This window comes from Penicillium coprophilum, assembly GCF_028826855.1.
Source record: "Penicillium coprophilum strain IBT 35676 chromosome Unknown utg000001l_segment0_segment0, whole genome shotgun sequence".
In the NCBI taxonomy this organism is placed as follows: Eukaryota; Fungi; Ascomycota; class Eurotiomycetes; order Eurotiales; family Aspergillaceae; genus Penicillium; species Penicillium coprophilum.
The window spans coordinates 1,458,224-1,477,818 of NW_026622720.1; the positions used below are offsets into that span (position 1 = coordinate 1,458,224).

General features: G+C 48.5%; 6 protein-coding genes across 6 annotated transcripts; 2 read left to right on the plus strand and 4 right to left on the minus strand.

Annotated features, from left to right (window-relative positions):
- Nucleotides 1–196: 196 nt before the first annotated feature.
- samB (MYND-type zinc finger protein MUB1) lies at nucleotides 197–2,053 on the minus strand (the record flags this gene model as incomplete). The annotated part of the gene is made up of 1 exon (XM_056671686.1): nucleotides 197–2,053. One exon carries the CDS (start codon nucleotides 2,051–2,053, stop codon nucleotides 197–199), a length of 1,857 nt encoding a protein of 618 aa, XP_056537259.1.
- A 4,952-nt stretch (nucleotides 2,054–7,005) lies between these two features.
- On the plus strand, nucleotides 7,006–8,799 carry N7500_000541 (WD40 repeat domain-containing protein; the record flags this gene model as incomplete). The annotated part of the gene is made up of 5 exons (XM_056671687.1): nucleotides 7,006–7,120; nucleotides 7,235–7,947; nucleotides 8,002–8,091; nucleotides 8,146–8,265; nucleotides 8,632–8,799. 5 exons carry the CDS (start codon nucleotides 7,006–7,008, stop codon nucleotides 8,797–8,799), a joined length of 1,206 nt encoding a protein of 401 aa, XP_056537260.1.
- A 1,536-nt stretch (nucleotides 8,800–10,335) lies between these two features.
- N7500_000542 (phosducin family protein) lies at nucleotides 10,336–11,323 on the plus strand (the record flags this gene model as incomplete). The annotated part of the gene is made up of 3 exons (XM_056671688.1): nucleotides 10,336–10,938; nucleotides 11,017–11,246; nucleotides 11,308–11,323. 3 exons carry the CDS (start codon nucleotides 10,336–10,338, stop codon nucleotides 11,321–11,323), a joined length of 849 nt encoding a protein of 282 aa, XP_056537261.1.
- Nucleotides 11,324–12,652: 1,329 nt separating this feature from the next.
- Nucleotides 12,653–14,175, minus strand: N7500_000543 (putative transcription initiation factor subunit (TAF30); the record flags this gene model as incomplete). Its single annotated transcript, XM_056671689.1, has 7 exons — nucleotides 12,653–12,741; nucleotides 12,862–12,982; nucleotides 13,042–13,182; nucleotides 13,255–13,397; nucleotides 13,551–13,702; nucleotides 13,988–14,028; nucleotides 14,167–14,175. The coding sequence occupies 7 exons, from the start codon at nucleotides 14,173–14,175 to the stop codon at nucleotides 12,653–12,655; spliced, it is 696 nt and encodes a 231-aa protein (XP_056537262.1).
- Nucleotides 14,176–15,128: 953 nt separating this feature from the next.
- On the minus strand, nucleotides 15,129–16,167 carry N7500_000544 (Ran GTPase-binding protein YRB1; the record flags this gene model as incomplete). The annotated part of the gene is made up of 4 exons (XM_056671690.1): nucleotides 15,129–15,202; nucleotides 15,257–15,385; nucleotides 15,446–15,704; nucleotides 15,871–16,167. The coding sequence occupies 4 exons, from the start codon at nucleotides 16,165–16,167 to the stop codon at nucleotides 15,129–15,131; spliced, it is 759 nt and encodes a 252-aa protein (XP_056537263.1).
- A 451-nt stretch (nucleotides 16,168–16,618) lies between these two features.
- N7500_000545 (uncharacterized protein) lies at nucleotides 16,619–19,177 on the minus strand (the record flags this gene model as incomplete). The annotated part of the gene is made up of 1 exon (XM_056671691.1): nucleotides 16,619–19,177. One exon carries the CDS (start codon nucleotides 19,175–19,177, stop codon nucleotides 16,619–16,621), a length of 2,559 nt encoding a protein of 852 aa, XP_056537264.1.
- Between the last annotated feature and the right edge of the window lie 418 nt (nucleotides 19,178–19,595).

Genomic DNA, 19,595 nt, shown 5'->3' on the forward strand with positions numbered 1-19,595 from the left:
GAGAAAGGGAATATGAAAAGGCTAGACATGTAAAAGGTATCTTCGGGTCGAAATGGAAACGCCGCCAGATTCTGAAATGCCATGCATAAGAGGAACCTTGGAACAAATGGAAGGGAGACGCAAGACGGATATGACGCTATGCGAGCCGGTATGCATGGAAATCGAAATAAAACTCCTCTGGGGTCATCGGGTCGTATCAAGGGGTAGTATGGCACCAGTGCCGGTGGTATACCCAGGCAGATTTCTGGCAATCTTTGCTGCAGTACTTGGTGCGACGGCAACGCCGACACTTGGCGAACTGACGCTGGAATTCTTCCCATTTGCCGCACTTGTAGTAGGCGCATTGGCGGATGCCACCCCTCGCCTCATCCTTACGGCAAAGGTTTCTCATGACCACACACGCCCAGTATTGCATGTCCTTGGAGTGGTGTCGGACAGTAAATTTCTCCACCAGGGGGAAGATGTTGACATCGTCAGGAAGCAGGTACTCGTCTTCCTCCTCGCACATATCAATTGGTGAAGAAGAATCAGCATTCTCATCCAAAAGGTGGAGTTCGCGATCAATCTTCAACTTGGGGACAAGATGGGATGACTGGAAGTAGGATCGTAGGTTGCAGTATTTGGAGACATACGCCAGTAGCTGAAGGGACATCAAGACATCCTCATCACGAGGCATGGTTGTCAAGACTCCTTGGGCTGCGGGGGCATTGCGGTCACGGAGGTACAAGGCGTAAGGGCTGGGAGCGAGAGTAGGAGAATTAGGATTGTTGGTGGCTTGTGTGGGAGAGAGACCTAGTCCGCCATTGGTCTGTGTGTTGCCGTTATTAATAATGCTACCGTCGACAGTTGAACGATGAGTAATGTTGAAGGTCTCCACTTCTGGGCCGCCCTCTTCAGAGGGATCATTGACGGTCAGATCATGAGCGGTGGAGACATCATCTAGCATTGTTGTTTCCCGCTCGTTAACACCGTCAAGTTCCATCCGGTTGGGGAGTCCAACGATGGTTTCAGTGGGCTGCCCCATCGCGCTATCATCTCCCATAGTCAAATCTTCCCCGTTGGCATCATCCGATTCGCCGGAAGTGGACTGCTGCTGACGGATGGAAGGACGTTGTCGGGCGGCGATTGTTTGGGGAAGGCTGCGAGGCTGTGAGTGGAGGGGGCCACTTGGTGTGGTCGGAGAGTCGGGTTGTGAAACGATCCCAACCTGCAAACCAGGAAGCATGCTAGGAAGACGCTCGGCATCACGCACAGGACGTAGTCCAAATCCATCTGTGGTATCCATGGAGGGAACAGCCGTGGCAAGAGGTTGCATTGACCGCAGACGAACGCTAGCACGTGGGAATCGCCCATCGTTGGACCGGTGATTATGGGCTTCTTGGCCAAATGTGCTGCGCTCCGGAGGGGATGTCATAGGGACACGAGGAGGAGATGTGAGGTCCATGGCATCGGAGTCATTGGGCTGGCTATCTTGGTAAAAAGGCCGGGGAATTTCGATACTCGGCGGAGGGGCTTGTCGACGTGGTTGATGTGACTCGACCTGTGGGTGTGACTCGGTCTGGGTATCTGCATCCATCGGGGTGGGAGTGGAGACATCTCGGCTGGTGCTGGGCTTCGAGTGCCTGGAAGATGTTTGTCTTTCGGTATCGGGATCGGACCGCGACCGCACCTTGTCCACTACCTTGATGTAGTTGTTCAGGATGGTGGCAATGACGGGGACCATATCGGCTTCCACCACTCTGGTCCTCACGCTCTCAGAGCCCCGCACGCCGATGTTGACAACACATTGAAAGGCGAGGCTCCATTTCCACATTTCCATCAAATCCTTGCTCCGTCCTTCTTTGAGGATGCATACTAGTCGCTCGATGCCACCGTCGACGGTGAGAATGTCACGAATCCGGGCGGACGAAGTTGTGAGGTATGCAAGATGGTTGAGAGAGTTGATGAGCGGTAAAGTCGATGTGCAATCAAGGGCACGTCGGTCATAGAGGGTGGTGGTGATGTTGACCGAGGCCTTATTCACATTGGGAATGCTAAAATTGACTTCCCGCATGATGAAGGAACGGGGATGTGATGAAAGAGCGAGGGTTCAATGCAGTATCGATGCAAGATGGCGGCCAGAAATGGATCAAATGCAAAAAGATGACCTTTCGATGTAGAATTCCCAGATAGGATGCCTACTGTTGATCAAAAACTCGCACTGAGAGGAATCAATCCAAAGACATCAGGTCAATGAAGAGATGATGGGGTTAGATGGAAATACCAATACCCAATGACCAGAAGGGGCGAAAGGGTCTCGACTCAGAAAATCCGAGTCTGAGGCTAAGGAGCAATGAAAGAGAGACCAAATGCAAAATGCAAGATAGATGGGATTTGATAGAGATGGATTGGAGGGGGATAAGGTGAGAAGAGGAAGTTTGCAAAGGCAAAAGCGGAGAGCGTCAGGTGCCTCCTTAATATTACCAAATATGGGTTTCTCGCTGTACCCGATGTATTTTGGCGCCACCTTGGGATATTACCTTTTCCACCTTTTCCACGGATTTTTTTTTCATTCATTTTTTGCGCTATATATCGAATGATTTCTTTGTCTAGGATTTTGATCTTATTCTTCTTTTACTACATATCTATATTTCTATCGAATCATCTGTTACATTGAGTACCGACCTCGGGAGTCGCCACTTGACATTACATATCCTTCTTCACATACCACATTGCCACATCGGTTCATTTATGTCAGATCAAAAGATGTATATTGTACCTTGTACATAGGCCCACCAGAGATGATCGTTGCCAAACGTTCCAGGTCAATGCGGCCTGATATGACAGATGGCACCACGAGCGGAGGCTGTAGATCTTGAGCAATGACCACAATCCACCAATGACTCGGATGAAATATTTGAATAACTTCGGTCTTTTATTCTTACTAGAACTGACTAGAGGAAGTTCGGACCGACTTCCCTACAGATCGAGTAGCCGTTCTTAGTTGCTGTCCCTGGAACCCTCATAACAAAGTATGCTGGATCGACACCAGGAATGAGTTGTGTTACATCTATGTTATAAATTTCGTCAACGTCAACAGCCTAAAACAACTAATGACCGAGTCTCGAGATCAAAGAAAGTAACTAAATGCTGACTTTATATGTTGAAGCTGACCATTGCATATCTCCCGAAGTATGATATACATTCCGCCACTATGGATTGATAAAAAAGTGAACTTTGAACCCCCTTGAATAATCCAAATAGATTTCATAGAAACGGCCCGTGAAACGGAATCTGGAAAATGTCCCGTCTGGCCTGGATCTTCTAGCCCCTGATGGTTGTTAGTGGAGTCAAGTGTTTCCATCACCTTTCTGATACTCCTTGATGCCGTTTCATCAGCCATACACAGGGTAGTTTATTTTGAGAAGTTTAAACTTAGCAACAAACTATTCCTAGCAACTTGCCGAGCACCAATCGAATATCCCCGCAGTGATAACATTGGCCCCCAAGAACCTCTATCACATCTTGACAGGGTTTACACGCGCTTGCAACTCTGTGGCGCACAGACGGTGTACTAAGATTAGAACACCTACGAACTGCCGGGAGTCCATACCCGCCTGTTTGCATCTTGAACTCTTTCTGGGGGTTCAAGTTCGTTCGTTTCATCTCATCCTAAAAGTAGGGCTTCGAGGAAACTAGCAAACAATAGCGGCTACATCGATTAGGGGGGATGATACATTGTACGAATAACACGCCTATTCATGGTTCATAACCCCAGCCCCCACTAGACTAGTTTAGCTCTAACCGTCCTCGACATTTGGTGCCGAGCCCTATAGACAAAGTCCAGGATCAGAATTGTCAACGCTTAGTTCTCGGTCCACAGCCGGTGGGAGCCTTGGAAGCTTCGACCTGACAACGGTGCTTGTGTACATGCACTATTGGAGTTCTTTCAGTGCTAGCGAGGTCCACTTGTGCCATATGCATACTCTCTACATTCGTATTAGTTCTGACCGTCTTGATTATAGAGATAGGGCACCTCGGTCCATCGCAAATGGCCCCTGCCTAATAGAAAAGCAGAATTTGATTGCTAGAGTGTAGCGAGATATAAAAGATATACTCCTTACGGTATAGCAAAGAATTATCATCATATATTCCCAGAGAATCTTCAATGGACCGTATTAGGCTTTCAATCCTCCGTTTGGGATATAATGAACTATCCGGAGTCTTTGTAACATGTCTTTCAACATCCGTTGATATGTAAATTTCTTATTTCATAGCTGGCGAGTACACCTACATTTGAGACAGTGTTTTATCGGGTCACCGGTACAATTCCGTGTAAGGAGTTAAAACTGCGAGTTGAACCTGTGTCCACAGCCTACTGGCATCGACATCGTGTCATTTGAAATTTATACGCACTCGTGATACATCGACTTCCGATCGCCTGCTTGAGTAACAAGAGAGACGCCAGTTGCTTAGAAGTACCTAGATATAAGAAAATGCATAATTCACGTGATATTTGCATACATATTTCCTCAAGAAAGAAGAAAGTGTCAGAACTTGCCTTCCGCGGGTTACGGGCCTCAAGCTGGTCGTCGTCAGCAGAGCCCCATGGATAGATCGGAATCATTTCTGGGATAAGCTCCATCATGTCGTTCTCGAGTCGGAAGACTCAGTGCAGGGATTTGGTGTATCGTGTGATATGGCGCAAACTATAACTGGTTCTGCTTGAGTTGGGCTGAAGCTCATCCCTGAAGCTGAGGGCGTGGGAATGGTGACACAGATATTGACTGTCCTTTTTTTTTTTTTCTCTATTCATGGGTGGCTTGCTTGCGTACAATGCTGTATAATTCCCAAAGTCCCAAAGCTTCTCACTAAGAACATGGGTCAGGATCTGACTGCTCACGTTTAACAGTATAGGATGAGATCCGTTTCAGATTCAAACCCTAGTAAGCATCATGACTCAAACAATGTATTAGACTTTGATCTCTTTATCATCTCGGTGTTGGTGAGTGCCTTGCAGCCCCGAGCTGAGACGAGGTCACCCCTTTGGTCGGGGGTTTGGATCATGACTGTACACACAGACTAACCCATGTCAGGCCGAGAGATAATCATGGTCTTAGAACCAATGGACCTTTACCAAGAGAGGGGGGTCGGGATTCCACGAGACTGGCTCGGTTGCCTATTTGTGGCCTAATAGACATATCCAAGTACTGAATACGGAGTAATCTTATTGCAAATCTCCGATGAGCATCTGCATGACAGACGCCATATTGAAGATCCCGAGTGGAGACCTTGGCACTTCTCCGAGTATCCATAGGGAGTGTACGGAGTGATGAGTAGAGAAAATGGATATTGACAAAGATATCCCTATATGTGTGAAGAAGGTAAATGGTAAGCATATAGTCAATAAACACAGAGCCAAAAATAAAATAAAATAAAAAAATACCAATATCAAGCCGATCTGTCCCGAAAAGAAGCCTGCAATATGGTAAATAATGATCGTCGCGACGAAGAGTGATAGAAGCCAAAGATTACCGAAATAAAAAAGGGGGCCCAGGCCGCACAAATGGATTGTTCGGGATAGACAGGTTGAAATGCCGGATTGTTCAGAGAAAAAGATCCTCGCGCTTTATTTCATTTTTCAGTTAGATGAAATGCACTTACCAGTGTACGGGAAACGGTTGGACCCGCCAGAACGGCAATGAAGCCGAAGTGGCACACTCTGGGGTAGGGTTAATACAACGTGTGTACTATACCTCGCTAGTTGACGCCATTGTAGACTTTCCAAGAATAACATGCAATATATTCTCGAGAGTCATTTAAATCCCTTCAATGACCAATATCCGGTATTTGAAGACCAAGATAATGGGTCAGCCACAGGGCCGTGCGCCTACGAACGCTCCAAGACCATATTTGAAGCTTGGACCTGGAGTAGTTAGACTGTTGAAGCGATTAAGAGTGAAGGATGGTAAGGATATGTTAACGTATGTTAATACATTTCCAAATTCAGACTTCCTTGATTATAAGAATATAAAGTACCCTGTTTCTAGGCCTTTCTAGTGTCTAACAACGTGTTAAACTGGTTTTATGTCCAGGTTGGATACGCAGGATAATCCAATCTCCGTTAGCTCCCCTCAAAATTGCTTTGTAAACTGAAAAGGGGGACGCAAGGGAGTCAATTTAGCTCGTGAACAATGCATGTTATACGGCACTTGATATGTCAGAGTCATACAAGTTCTCAAGAGCCGCGGGTAAATCTGAATTACTTCAGTACATAACAAATAACTGTGGTTTGACTGTGTGGTTCTTCAGTCCTGTGGCGGCTAGTGGTGTTAGCACCCCGATCCTCAACGCCACAATTTCATTTCCCTCGTAAGATCATGAAGGTTGAACTTTTGACTTGAGTATTCCATACGGAGTAAGAACATAAGTACTTGGACATGTGCGTGTACGTTCTTGGATATCAACAAAAAAGAAACCTTGGGAGAGACCGGCATCAGGTACCCGGGGGGGAAATGTAGTGTTAATATAGCCAGAAGATATACAATGCCAACTTTTTGAAAACAAAGAATGGAAATTAAAGATGTATAGAAATATATAGAGTATGGAGTATGGAGTATGTATGCACTTCATATATGTAACAAATTTCTTTCATGCAAATACGATAAAAAAAACAAGAAAGTACTTGTGACCTCATACAAAATGATAGCAAATCAAGGTACCTTCTTCTCATTTGCTGATTACCACTAGTAATATGCTGACCTCCTCGCTCGGCCCGGGGGGTCACCCCCTGTTCCTCTCTCTCTCTTCCTCTCTGGTCTGTTCCTCTTGATCCCGTTGGCTCTCTTCCCCCTCCCTTTTTCTCTTTTGAGTCTTTTTTATCCGTATTATGAACCAAGCCTGAGGCGCTTTATCCCAGGTTCCGCCTTTCGATTCTCTCCTTCACTCCATAGCCCCCTCTCTACCATTCCCTCCCCCTCTACCAATCTTTCCGATTGCTTGTCTCCGGGGTATCATTTCGATAAAATGGCCGATATGAGCGGTGAACAGATGCAGGCCAAGATCACTGCGGCCAGGCGTGAAGCTGAGGGTTTGAAGGACAAGATTAAGCGCAGAAAGGATGAGCTGGCCGATACCTCCCGTGCGACACCCATTGTTATGTTTTGAGGTTTTCCTCTTCTTCTCCCAGAATGTTGTCAGCTGCATCGTTCTGGGAGACGTGTTTCAATGTACTGACTTTTCTCTTTTCGTCTAGTCGGTCAAGTCGCGCAGAACCAAACAGATGCTCTACCACGAATTGGAATGAAGCCCCGACGCACGCTGAAAGGTCACCTCGCTAAGATTTATGCCATGCACTGGTCCACCGATCGGCGCCATCTCGTCTCGGCTTCACAGGACGGAAAGCTCATCATCTGGGATGCCTACACCACAAACAAGGTCCATGCGATTCCCTTGCGCTCGTCATGGGTCATGACCTGTGCCTACGCCCCGAGCGGAAACTACGTCGCTTGCGGTGGTCTCGACAATATTTGTTCGATTTATAACCTATCCTCACGCGAAGGCCCGACTCGTGTCGCGCGCGAGCTCTCCGGACACTCGGGATATCTCTCCTGCTGTCGCTTCATCAACGACCGCCGCATCATTACCTCATCTGGCGACATGACCTGTATGCTGTGGGATATCGAGTCTGGAACCAAGGTCACCGAGTTCGCCGACCACCTGGGTGACGTGATGTCGATCAGCATCAACCCAACCAACCAGAACATCTTCGTTTCCGGTGCATGCGACGCTTTCGCCAAGTTGTGGGATATTCGTACCGGAAAGTCTGTCCAGACATTCGCCGGCCACGAGTCCGATATCAATGCCGTTCAATTCTTCCCCGACGGCAATGCTTTCGGTACTGGTTCCGACGACACTTCCTGCCGTCTGTTCGATATCCGTGCCGACCGCGAGCTTAACACCTATCAGGTAATTATCTTTCGCTCGAGATACTTGGACAAAAACTGACATTTGGTTTTCTAGAACGACCAAGTTCTGTGTGGTATCACTTCCGTTGCGTTCTCGGTCTCCGGCCGGTTATTGTTCGCCGGTTACGATGATTTCGAGTGCAAGGTATGAGCCTTTCTTTCTCCCAACAAAGGGACTAAATGCTAATCAGTCATTTAGGTATGGGACGTTCTGCGTGGCGACAAGGTGGGCTCTTTGAGCGGCCACGAGAACCGTGTGAGCTGTCTCGGGGTCAGCAACGATGGCATCAGTCTGTGCACTGGATCTTGGGATTCCCTTGTAAGTTTGCCTGCAATTCTTCATTCAAATACATTTACTAATCTCTGGTTTTCTCTCATACAGCTCAAGGTCTGGGCCTGGTAAACCAACAAAAACAAAACGCAAGATACCCCGTGTCAATCATTCTGCAATGCTCTTCTTCGAATTTTTTAGGCTCGATGGTCCAAATCTCCGCCATTGTACGATAATAATCAATTACCGGGGCACCCATTGGGTTCCCACGATAATACACTACCCGCGGCGCAGACATCGTCGCATGCGATACGGAAGGTGATGGAGGTGGATGTGAGCGTCATGGGACGATGTCCCGGCGAACAAACGATAGCGATGAACACAATACTTGTTTGGACATGAGAGCGCGATGAGTTCTTTGGTTGTCGACGGATGTACAGTGACTGCAGCCAGCAGAAGGAAATGTTGGAACCAGTCAATCCATCTGACGATTTCTCCGTCGCCCCTATCTCTTGTCCTTCGATTTCCCCCTTTGACTTCTCGATGACGCCCTTTCCCTTTTTCTTTTTTTCTTTTTTCTGAATTTCTTTATCCCCCCTTCAGTTTACTTTTTCGTTCTGGATTACCTCCACATGGGTCTCGACATGTATGTCGTTAGCGAAGGCAAAAAGCAGGACCTGGTTGCCGGACTCCGGCCAGTATCTCCTTTCGCCGACTTACCTCTGCGTTACCTGATTATTCTCTCTATTTCTCCTTTCTTCTCCCCAATCTCTCTCCCCCCTTATTTGTGTCTCCTCTAAAGAAAGAGTCTGTTGTACTTACTGTCTTTGCGTTGGAATCTCTTGCTCTGGGATTCTTTGGTGTCGGGTTTTGATAATGTTTCGAGCAGCTCCAATTTCCATTTGTGAACTTTTTTTTTTCATCGATTCTCCATTTTCGTACTTGAAGATGACAGTTTCGGGCCATGTTGCTTTTTGCTTTGCTCTTTGCAATGCAAGCATGGCGAGCATCAGACATAGGACATGATTTAACGGTCTTGGAATCTCGGTCCAGCCGTAGAGTAGAATGTACCATCCCTCCCAGATCATGTTTGAGAAAGTTGAAACAATGGCTTGAGGTAGTAGTAGTGATAGTACATATACATTCCAACCTTCGGCTCCACGCTCCCAGCGTCACACAACCCAGCCTGTCCCCTATATCAGGCCTGCTACGCATATCCGCCTGCCTCGCTGGACTAGTCGCTGCCTCATTCTTACCGAAATTGACATTCATGGGTGCCTCACACGTAGCTCACCCCAGAATCAGCCCGGATTTCTGACATGAAAGAAGGAAAGGCGAATCGACCACTGATCCTAGGGATAAGTACTAGACCGATAATGGAAGAAGAAAGGTGGTGCTAGGGCCCTGACTCATCCGACATAAGAAAATCAACAGGATCAGCCCTGTGGTTATCCTTATAATAAGCATATACGCTACTTGCCGAGACAGGTCCACGATCCCTACATCTCAAACCAAACCGGGAACACGAGCGTACCCGCCCTAGAGATAGAAAATAGCAACGTCTAGGCCTAAAATATCCAGTGAAGACTAAAGATCTACATAAAAGAATGGGGCTGAGTATGTACATACCTGAAAGTAGGTATTTCCCCGTAGACACGAGGCACTAGGGGAATAATAGTGTGCTTGGATTGCTTTTTAGTAGACTCGAGGTCTGCGGCTGCGTTATCTCAGACATTATACCATCGAGGATTCTCTTCAAAGGACAGGGATAGGATATAGGGCTAAGGTCAATTGCTAAGAATAGGAAATAGCATTGTAGTCATACAAAGAAACTAAGAATATCAACTTGATATATGTGCATACTTCTTCGGTGGATCCCCAAACCTGAAACAAAAAAAGGGGCGGCCCGACCTCACCGTTTCAGAACTTCCATGACTTCCATGCCATCTTTCACGACGATCTCTACTAACCTCAGCCTTCTCTCCGTTCCAACACCAGGGGCCAACCTTCGAATAGCCTATGTTTGATCCTTGATCCTTGTCAAACCCGAAACATACCAAACGAGATCACCCAACTTAAATTCCCTCCCTCACCTACAAAAACGCCTATTCTTTCACTATGTCCGCCCAAGAAGAATTCAACCAGCTGGTGAACAGTAACCGTTCACAATTCACCTCTCACCCAGAAGACAACGACTCAGACCCCCACTTCTCCGACGACGAACCCGAAACCTCCTCCCGCCTCCGCTCCCGCCAAACAGTCGACTCTTCCGACGAGGAAGCAGACGACATGGTCTCCTCCCGCACCCCAAACTACCACATCCCCAACACCGTCTACGAAGCCAACACAGGTCCCAAAGGTGTCATTGCAGACGCTCAAGCCTTCGAGCGTGCCCGCAAAAAGTCCTTCCGCCGCACCCTCCTCAGCGCTGCGGGGCTCGACTCCAACAGCGCCTCTTACAGTTCAAAGTCTACTCGCGATGACATCCCGCTCGCAAGCGGCGATCAGTCTTCGACTAGTGAGGACGATGACGAGGTCCGCTTCATGAATAAATGGCGCCAATCGCGCATGCACGAACTGCAGGACCGGAGTACTCGTCGTGCCAGTCCGCGGGGTAGACGGTTTGGGTCGGTTCAGACCGTTGATGCGGTGGGGTATCTCGATGCTATCGAAAAGGTGACTTCTGATACGGTTGTTGTTGTCTGTATCTATGATCATGAGGTATGTGGAATTGATCTGGGGTATAAATTATAATTGCGGGGTTTGGGGTTGCTAATTTGTTTCTTTTTTTTTCTTTAGTGTGATGACAGTGCTATCGTCGAGGAATGTCTTGTCACTATCGCTCGCCGACAGCCTACTACCCGTTTCGTCAAGATGCACCAGGATATCGCGGAGATGGATCACATCAAAGCCCCCGCTCTGTTGGCATACCGTGGCGGCGATGTCTTTGCTACCATCATCGATGTCCTACACAACATTCCTCGCGGCCGTAGCTGCAGTGCTGACAGCCTCGAGGATTTGTTGAAGCTGTGCGTATTCACCGGCTGTCGTTCATTTCCTATTGAAACGTATACTAACAAATGATTACAGGAACCGTGTGCTATGATCTCTTATTTGCTTTATGTTTTCAGCGTCAACATCTACTAGCATAGCAGCAAAGCGTTTCGGTTGTTCCTGCATGATCTTCTTTGCATGACTTGACTTGTCTTTTCTTTCATTCCCTCAAACACTCTCCTCCTGCATCCTCCTTTGTCTCCGATTTCCTTAACGTTGGATGCTTTATCTGCACTTAAAAAAAACATATCTTGAAACGGCGTTGGTCACTAGAAAGGGGTGCATTCGTCGATGGTCTGGTTACTATCTTGTCGTGTCTCATCAGGCACTATGTGTTTCTCTTCTCTCCTTGTGTGATTATGTCCCTACTATTTCCAGCCCGGCGGGGGCCGGGCGTGATGTTGATTTACTCGAGATATCCCATGCTGTTATTACGTTACTATACCTTCTCTCTAGTAGTCTTCTCAGACTAGACTAAGATACCTTCATTCTCTTTTACAATGACAACAGAATATATACTATGTAGCCTATAGGGCTCATACGGTCACCTGCCACTGTAATACCGAGATGCAAAAGTGGAAAGAGCAAAGGGCTGTCCAACCTAGGAAGGTACGTGGCAATGTGACCCTATAAAACGCCTCCCGCATCTTTCTTCCTCTTCTTCTCTTCCTCTCCAATCCTTGACCCCTATCTCTCCGTAGCCCGCCTGAGATCGCGCAGAGGGTCGTGTCGTACCTATACACACAAGGATTTCAACATCACCAAGTTGTTGAGGTCCATGCAGGCTTACACCTAATGGATCAAGTCATTGGCTGAACTTTGGGGGTTCAGTAGCCACCTGACAGGCCCCACGGAATATATGAGGGGTGCTCACTATCCTCTTTCGTTGTACAGCTAGTTGTCTAATGTATGTTCCCTCATATGCAAGAGTATCAAAGACACATGTGCCAAGTGCAACTGAGTTTCGAATTGGTATAAGATCCATAGTATCCTGTGCAAAGCATCGAAAAGAACTCATTTACTGAGTTCTCGAATTCCACCTGTCTTTCTCTCGAGGTGAGTGAAAAGCACAAAGTCCATCCCATCCCCCCCCACCGAGGGAAAGCAATACTCGCATTTTAAGACGATCGAAACGCGAAAGAGAAAAAAAGACAAAGAAAAAAGAGCCATCCAATTTCCTTCGGTAGTCCACTAACTCCCCGTGTCAAAGACAGAAAAAAACATGATATCGAAGTAACTAGACGTATGGTCGTGGGGTGACCGAGGGTACATAGTAGAGAAAGAAGCGAAGAAGACTCGAGAGATGAGAATAAATGAAGAAGAAGACAGAATAAACACTCCCACGCCTGGTTTTCTCCTCTTCCGCTCGCTCGGTTGTTCCTTACAGAGCTCCGCGGTCCGCCGTGAAATCCCAGAGCATTTTGATCAACGCATCAGGAAGAGTGTACAAGTCCACGTGGAATTCTCCGACTGCAGATGAGAGAGAAGGGTTAGTGTTTGTTCAGAGTAAACTACTAGAAAGCAGAGGAAGACCATGGGTATCTTTTCTCTGATATACCCGAGGCCGAGGGCAGAGAGATAGGAACTTACGCTCAACATCGTTCTTTGTGTATGAATCCGGCGCCTTGTGATCATGAACCATCTGCACAACCTGCAGAAGGTCATCTTCGTTCAGTTTCTGAAGCCCATCGGCAAGCTTGTCCATGTCGACCTTGAAAGCACGTTAGTTCTCTGCCAATCCCAGCTCCTATATCACAGAATCAAACTCACATTCTTATCTGTGCGCTTCTTCTTCTTGGCACTCTCTTCGCCAACAGCAGGGCGCTTGTTCTTGATACCATTCTCGTCACCGGGGACGGGACCGGATTCGCGCAGCGCAGCCATCAAAGCAGGCTTGGGGTTCTTGAAAGTCTGCACGGGCAACAAAAGCGCCATTGATCAGAACACTATACTTCCTCTCGAACGGGGGTTTCAGCAACTCACGAGAACATGCTTAGATTCATAACGGGTCTGGGCGAAGTTCAGGTCATGTTGAATGGTGTAGGACTTGTCAGCAGTGAGCTCGATAGACATATCGAATTCACCCCATCCTTCTTCCTGAATGCGAAACGGTGGTTGCTTGAAGACTATTTAGAGCAGAATGATCCCACGTTAGCTTCCAAACTGAAAACAATCCACAGCGATCAAATCTTCCTAGCTGTGGGATTTCTGAATCGACAGATAACCCACGCGTCGCTGAGACCGGATCGGAAAAACCAATAATATGGACCAAAACATACCCTGCGTAGCGCGTTCACCGAAGCTGGGGTGCAGGTGATAGGTGACCCTGTCGAAGATGTTTGCTGGGACCAAGGCGCCCTTCTCGTTCACGAGCCAGACCTCGATATGCCAAGATCGCTGCGGGAAGCCCTCGACCTCCGATGGCTTATCTCTATGGTGCAGAAAGAGCCCAAGTCAGCCAATGCGTCCAATCCAGCGTGTGTTGTGTGCATAGGTAGGGGTGGGTGTGGGGGGAGTTGGAAGAGAAGAACGGCGGTGGGAAGCTGCGTCCGTCTTCATCCTTGAGCGCATTACTATCTTCGCATCCTGCAAGTCACAGGACCGAGATGGCGATGGCGTTGAAAGGAGATTGTGGGAGGAGACAGTAGCTTCAGGCGCTGTTCTTAGAGCGGAATTTGTGAAGGAAGGGAAGACGAAGGTAGGTGTAGGCGCATACATAATGTTCTGCTCGGTGATGAGACGGACAGTGCGCTTGACCTATTGAGGAGGAGTGTTAGTGTATGCGAGCTTAATTGTGCTGGAAACAGAGAAAAGACCAGGTTTGGGCTCGACAAACCCACAGTCTTAGACCGTAGATGCGAGTTCGCGATAGTAGGGGGTGGTTAGTATACTCACGTCAGGCATGATTATTTTATTGGCGACTTCTGGTCGTCACTTGAGAGAATCGTGAGGTTCTAAGGTTTTGAGGCCGAAAGGGGACGTTGACGTGCGGAGAGGTGGGCGTCCCGGAGACAAGTTTGCGCGGTCTATCGGCGTGAGCAATGAGCATGGTAAATCATGATTTGGACAATACCTCTTGAGGCAAGAAATGGTATATAGTGGTGATCTCTTGATAGTCTAGAAGCAATTGATGAAGCGGTGAATTTAAGCTCAGGGAGGTGAGAGGTCTTGGACTATCCAGGGCTGCCCACTATGTTCCCACCATGTTCAACTTGACCTCGACACTCTCTCACTTTCTCACTGGTTTACCGCTACAATAAAATAAATTTGACAACTATTGGGATCAAAGGGTTACAGCTAGAAACAAATTTATTTCCCCATAACTTTGTTCCTGTTCACCTTGGGATCTGCAACCATGTCTGTTCAGGAATGAAAGGACAATGTGAAAAGGAATTTTCTTCTTCAATTCTAGAATGATACAATTTTTGTATTATTTTTGAAATACACTTGCTTCTTAAACATACTCATCGTTACTTGTGTCCTTTCTTTTTCTCTTCAGATATCTTCAGGGTATGGGGTGATGTGCAGGTATATTCGATGGGGAGATGTCTATCTACTTCTGAGCACCGACGTTAGGGAACTGCCCTCCATTTCGTAGACTGCATGGCTCGCAATAGCTATGTGAGGAGCATCTTCATAACTGCTGCCTCGCTCGTCGCGTCGTAGGGGATGGGGTGGGAATGGGATGAATTGGGGAGTGATGATTGGGTAGAACGGTGTCAAAGGGGCGAAATTGGGGTGATTTTGGAGATCAAGCCCCAGGATAATGGATCCAAATGCCTTGAGATGCCAAGTGCACGATACTTTGGTATCCTCATCCTCAAAGAGTCAGCAAGGTGATGAGAGAAGAGAGTTGTTTACTCTTCGGCGTTGAAGAGCTTCTCGTTCTCAACCTGGGCGGTCTCGAAAGCCTCCTTGAAGGCATTGGCGTCTATAGCCACAATTAGTTTGAGATCAACATCAAGTTGGGATAAAAACCACTCACTCTCGCTGTTGGCGAAACGGATGGCCAGGGTCTGAGCCTCGGGCTCACCCTCAGAGACATCGGCGGCGGCGTTCCAGACCCAGCTGCGGTCACTGCCGACGTTGGCGCTGAGCTTCATGTCGGGGACGACTGAATATACATATTAGCATAGGGAATTCTTCGGAAATTATGACCGGGGAGCAATCTCACTGTAGTGGTTGGCGCAGACCTTGAGGGTCTTATCACGGCGCATGACGAGGCGGGTCTTCTGGTTCTCCTTGTGCTTCAACAGGCGGACATCACCGGTACCACGCTCCTTCCACTCCTTAGAATCGCGGTCGAACTTGAAGAGCTTGGCGCGCATCTTGAAGGACTGCTCCTCAAGCTCCTCGTTGGTCTTGGTCTCAACCTTCTCAGTCAGGCGAATCACGGGCTCGAAGTGGACATCGACGGACTCCTCGACTTCATCCTACATTAAAACATCATGGTCAGTATATGCGCGGAGCTAGAATGATAACGGGCATTCGGATAGTATGGTTTGGTTGCGACGACCCCACTATCTGGTGAAAGGGGCACAAGATCCCGCCACCAAGAACAAAAGTCGATGCAACAAGCATCGAATGTATCAAACTCACCTCATCGTTGGCCTTCTGGGCCTTGGAAGAACCGGAGGGCTCATCAGTAGGCTCCTCGGCATCCTCCTTCTTTTCCTTCTTAGGACCGCCACCAAACATGGAGAACATGCTGTCAGAGGTCTTCACAGCAGCATCCTTGGCAGTCTCGACAGCCTTCTCGGCGGTCTCAGTAGCGGTCTCAGTAACGGCCTCGGTGGTGGACTTCTCACCCTCGCCGGTGGCGGGGGTGGTCTCCTCAGGCTTGGTCTCGGAGGCAGAGATGGCGGGGTCGGGCTTAGTCTCAGTGATGTCGGACATGATGACGAGGGGCTCAAGAGAATCGGGTTGAGAAGTTGAAAAGAGGGATGGCAGAGATGCACAGGAGATATGGAATTTCAGTAAGAGATAGTGTTTGTTGATCAGAGAAAGCAATGAGGGGGGAAAAATTAATACTTAGTTTGGGTCCCATGCCCGGCAGAATCCGCCACCGCTTTGGTCTGCCCAATAGTGTTTGTTGTATAAATGTGAACTACATGAAACAACATAGAATTAAGAAAGAATCTTCTCTTTCAGTGGGTACTTTCAGATAAGACCAAATTCTGATGAAGGTGTAAATAAGAGATACCATTGCGCCGACTGAATAGTCCGTCCGAAACCCCATGTCCAGTACCATTGCCACCCAAACCTGATCGCCCATAAACAAAAACCTGTCTGCAGCCAACTCATTAATAGGGGAAAAAAGCAACTACAAAGTCGTGAAGTAAGTTGATCATTTCGAGCCAGGAGTGGAGCAATCCCCGGGCTTGCCAGAACGGAATCCCATAACATATCGTGCACGCGACTGAGCTCGATCTAGCGCATCGCATTTTCTAGCGTTGCGCACTCGATCCATCATGCTGCGGGGGTCAAGCTTTGTTGCTGACTTCCCCAGTCGGCTCCATGCATCATGAACAAGGCCCTTGGCTTCTTTGTTCATGCGACTAGACCGCATCTGTAACACAGAAGAAACACTCCGGAATCGCTGGATAGTATTGCGAGTCAAGACTTCTGAAATTTGCTTTGAGCGTGATAGAACGACATCACGGGCATTCAGGCTCTCGCGGCGTAGGTCGTCGGCATCGCGGCGCAAGAAATGGGCTCTTTTCACTACATCTCCCATGATCACCTGTAAGTCCGTAGAAAAGCGGCCGTATACATCACTCAGGCCAGTCTGAGCCGTATGGATTTCCTTGACGAATTGTGAGGAAATTTCCTGTGCTGCGCGTTTCCAGTTTGCGATCTTCAGCCACGGAGTTCCGAAGTCAACAGCCATGGTCTGGCTGATTGGCTGTTTGGACTTGGTTGTGATCGTCAAGTTGATTAACCCGTATGCATCCTCGCGGTTCAACTTCAACGTGTAGACTCCGTCAAAGAGCTGCAACAGCTCGTATGTAAGAGCTTTGTTTTCCCGGTGGACGCTCACATTGAATTCAGGCTGTTTCTTGGATGATGCAAACTTATGTGGTGGCTTGATGATAACATGGCAGTCTCCAACAACCTGAATGGCAAATTCGTTCGTCATCTCCCGTGGTTTCGCAGTAGAGATAGTCGGCAATATGACATCCTCGGGGATTGAGTTTCCCGAATAGGGCACATGCAGTAGTCGCATAGACGATGATGACCGTGTTGAAATTGAGGGCTGTGCCACTCGATTCAGGGTCAAGACGGAGGTGGGAGAGACCGGGGGTGCCACAGGGAAGGATGCATTGGATAGAGCTGATCCGGCAAAGCATTGCGCTAAGAATACGACTAGCACTTTAACAGCCGCATACCCAATAGAGATGGCAATGGCCGAAATGAGAGTCAAAGTAACCAGACGCAGCGTGGGAGCCAGCTCTCGCACCCGCGCGGCATAGGAAGGCGGGAGCCAATTACCCGGATACTTTTCAAAATCCGCAAACATGTGCCTCTGGGGAGGCTTAGGGGTGTCGGCAGTGACTTTATATCCCTTCTTTGGATACAGGCCAACAAGAGAAGCCAGATTTCGATTCAACTGACCAGGGGTGATGCTCTCGAAAGTCTTCAGATCGATTGGATACCGTCGGAGAACTGCGGTCTCTCCGGAAACTGGATGGCGGGACTCCAGACATGTGTGTAGACTGTTGTGGTTGAGAGGTATCGCCTCTCCAGCCATATTCCACAGCGGCTCCTCTGAAATGACCATTGCCGGGACTCCATGACGTTCCAGGAACATGTGAACAAGGTGCTGGGTCTTTGCGGCTGCTGCATCATCGAGGCCTGAGACAAAGAGAATTGCCACATCCGGTAGAGTCCAGTCCGTTGCAGATGTTACATGGTAGTCAGACTCCTTCCAGGCCGAAGTGCAAACAGGGCGGTTCTTGAACTTCAGGTTGAGTGAACTGGGTCGGTCCGCGTGGGCATCGGCCGTGGCTTCCAGACATTCGTCAACCACAAGCTGAACATGAATTGGGAGAAGTTCCGCGAAGTTGGGAACAGCTCCGGCGCCAAATGAGGTTGGCACGACATGATATCGGGAAGACTCGGCCGAGCTGGGCTCTGAACCGGCACATGAGCTTGATACCAGAACATCGCCGATCTTGTCCAGAATTATGTTTCGGAACCCCGGTTGCCCGACGTAGAGCACGCGGAAAGGCTTGTCCAGGTCTAGGCCCTCCTTCGTCATGGTCTGTTGAACCGTGGCCATGAGGATGGAGTCGGTTGAATTGTAAGGCAGCCGACTCTTCAACTCTGAGGCTGCAGCACCTTCAAATATGCGGATAGTATGCTTGAGCTCCACCCTCTCGATCTGGGGCCACTTCTCGGGCTCCACGAATTCGATTGAATCACTGGTGCGGGGGAAAGAGGGCTTCGTAGTTGTAATGCTGTCGTCGATCGTGGCTCGTCTGGCAGCAAAGAGGGCGGGCAGCTCCTGGGAAGCCGATTCGGTGCACTGCACCTCATCCCTGTCCATTCCATCGTCCTCTTGGTTGTCTTCATCCTGTGCTTCGGCCTCGCTACCGCTGTAGTGTCCATCGAGGCTTGAAACATCGTCAGGGCTGGCCTGGTCGATCAACGAGCATGCATCAGTTTGTTCGGAGTGGCTGCCATCCTCTGAGCGTATATCAGACACACTCAAAGTCGCCCAGCTATCACTCAGGGTCTTGTGTGAATGGTCAGAAAATCGATCTGACGTCATATTGGTAGGCCGTGAACGGGATAACCACTCCTCGACAGAAGCTGTCAGGGGTGGAAGTGTTGGATATTGTAGACTCGAAGCAGTCTGGGCACGGGAATACCGCCTATGAGGCGAGTCTGGATCGTCAGTCATTTCGTGGATGTAAACTTCATGGAGCGGGTGCGGCGGAAACAGGAGCTTAGGGACAGCCCAAGCCGGGAGAAGATCAAAAAAAGGCAAAGTTAGAGACAGAGAGATATAAAGCAAAGAAATAGGGAAAGGAAAGGGTCAGAAGATACTAGGAATAGGCAGAGACTCAAGCCCAAATAGAGCGATAAGGCGGGTGGGTCTGCGGGGAGCCGGATGTTAGGAGAGTCAGGTGCGTGTCCGACTTGAGGAAGGAAGGGCCTGGAGAGGGAAAAAAAAAGATGTGAAAACGTTGAAATGCCCAAGTGTTAAGAAACACGAAGAGACATCAAAGAGAAGTGAAAGGTAAGAAGGGTTAATCAGGGGTGTGTTGCGATAAGAATGACCCAAGTGACAGTAATGGCGGGGTAGTACATGGTACTTG